The 2,003-nt window shown below is 44.3% G+C and overlaps 1 protein-coding gene across 1 annotated transcript; it reads left to right on the forward strand.

Annotated features, from left to right (window-relative positions):
- Nucleotides 1-995: 995 nt before the first annotated feature.
- On the forward strand, nt 996-1,787 carry LOC102006704 (type-1 protein phosphatase inhibitor 4-like). The gene has a single exon (XM_005409000.1). It carries the CDS (start codon nt 1,128-1,130, stop codon nt 1,728-1,730), a length of 603 nt encoding a protein of 200 aa, XP_005409057.1. The 5' UTR covers nt 996-1,127; the 3' UTR covers nt 1,731-1,787.
- Nucleotides 1,788-2,003: the final 216 nt, after the last annotated feature.

Consider the following 2,003-nt stretch of genomic DNA (forward strand, 5'->3'; position numbering starts at 1 on the left):
GTTTATCTTTCTTTACAGCTGAGTAATATTCCATTATATAAAAGTACCATAATTTTCTTATCCAATCCTCGGTGGATGGAAAAAAATCTTAAAAAGACTCCTGGGCAGGAAGGATCATGAATGCTCCCACAATTGAAAAGCTAGAACAGAGAGCCAGAAGTAAAGTGGGAAGATTTCATAAGCAGAAAACTGCAGCTGGATGTCTGAGCAGACTTGAGAAGACCACACAACTGCTTTTTAACTTCTTCTGGGTTTTGATCTTTACAGTAAGGATTATGGGTAGTTGTTGAAGGGTTTGCAAAAAAGATGTGACAAGACGCGATGGGTGTTTAAGATCACTAAGGCTGGAGGATGGTAAGAGACTGGATGACCACAGGAGGGAACATTGGGGATCCAGTTCAGTATGCCTACAGTTAACAGGAGATGTGGTGATGACTTGAAGGAGGAAGGCTGCAGAAGAGGAAAAAAATTAAAGTTTCTTGGCATATTTAGGCCAGCACTAGAGGTCTGGATTGGAGATTGAAGGGATGAAGAACCAAACTCAGGGCTTTGGCTGGTGTAAGGGGCTGCTGTTGGAGCCATTTGAAAGGGTAGGAACTCAGGGAATGTGTGTGTGGGGGGGTGGTGCATGGACACAAGTGAGAGACTGACATAGTGGTTCTCAAATTTTGACAGTAGGAAATACATTTTATGTAGCTTCCTTATAGGCCCACAGGGTTTGGAAAACTTCTAAAACAATGCTTCAGAACATTTCATATCCCAGAGATGGTTATTTCCCGTCTTATTTCTTTAAAAATAAAATAAAACAAACAAGTTAAAAAAAAAAAATCAGTTTGGGCAGCGAGGCCGTGATGGCGGCCATGACAGCGGAAGTGCTGGCGGCCAGGACAGCGGAAGTGCTGGCAGTCAGGACAGCGGAAGTGCTGGCAGCCACGACAGAGGAAGTGACGGAGAAGGAAGCCTGTGGCTGGCTCACAGTGTCTTTTGTGACGCAGGGGCCCTTGCGCTATTATCAGGCAGTTAGGACCAATTACCGACACAGTCAGGCTACTGCTTCGGTCCGGAGCGGAGCTTGGCGAGCGGCTGCTGGGCGGCTCGACCCTCCTCGCAGCCCTAGGCTGCCCACAATGGCAACCTACAGCACCTCACACCGACCCATCAAGGGAATCCTGAAAAATAAAGGTTCGACGACCACCTCGGTAGGGGCTTCTACCCAGCAGTCCGGAGGAGCCACCCAAGTGATCAAGAGGAAGAAGTCTCAGAGGTGGGATGAATCCAACATCCTTGCGACTCACCGCTCATCATACAGAGATTATGACTTGGTGAAGGCAAATGAACCAGGCACTGCCTATGTCGGTGTACAAGATACTGGGGAAGATACTGTGAGAGATGTTGAAGCCAAAGTTATGACCCCCGATATGTTAGCTAAGAAATTAGCTGCCACTGACACTTTCGGAACCAAGAGATCAGTGGAGAATGAAGAGAGCGGCATGGCACGTACCAGCCAGTTCCTTCTCAATAAACAAGAAAAGCAGCGACAATTTGAGATGAAGAGAAAGCTTCACTACAATGAAGGTTTCAACATCAAGTTTGCTAGACAGCTACTCACTGAAGACCTACAGGATGAATTGGATGAAGATGAGAACCAAGAACATCTAACTAAAGAAAACACCATTGCTGAATTTCCTGCAGGTGAAGATGATCTGAAGACCCAGTCATGCAATGCTTAGAAACTATCTGTTGCTGTAATCTGTTGGTCACATAAATACATACCATGTTACCAACCATTTATTGTTTCTTCTTGCTTAAAACTCGTGCTTTGCTTACTGGTTAAATTATACTGCAGAAATTAACTGGTAATCTTAAAAAAGAATGCATTTAGTGGAAAATGTCTTTTGGTGTTTCTGTGCCTAATTCTTCACTATCAGTTCCAAATTGCATTGCTTTGACAAATCTGCTGGTTAATATACACATTCTATAGCTTTTTAATATGTTAAGGGTTT

Source organism: Chinchilla lanigera, unplaced genomic scaffold, assembly GCF_000276665.1.
Source record: "Chinchilla lanigera isolate Chin_1 unplaced genomic scaffold, ChiLan1.0 scaffold00115, whole genome shotgun sequence".
Classification (NCBI taxonomy): Eukaryota; Metazoa; Chordata; class Mammalia; order Rodentia; family Chinchillidae; genus Chinchilla; species Chinchilla lanigera.

Coding starts and splice junctions, on each gene's coding strand:
- LOC102006704 (XM_005409000.1), top strand. CDS start 1,128: ATGGCAACCTACAGCACCTCACACCGACCCATCAAGGGAATCCTGAAA.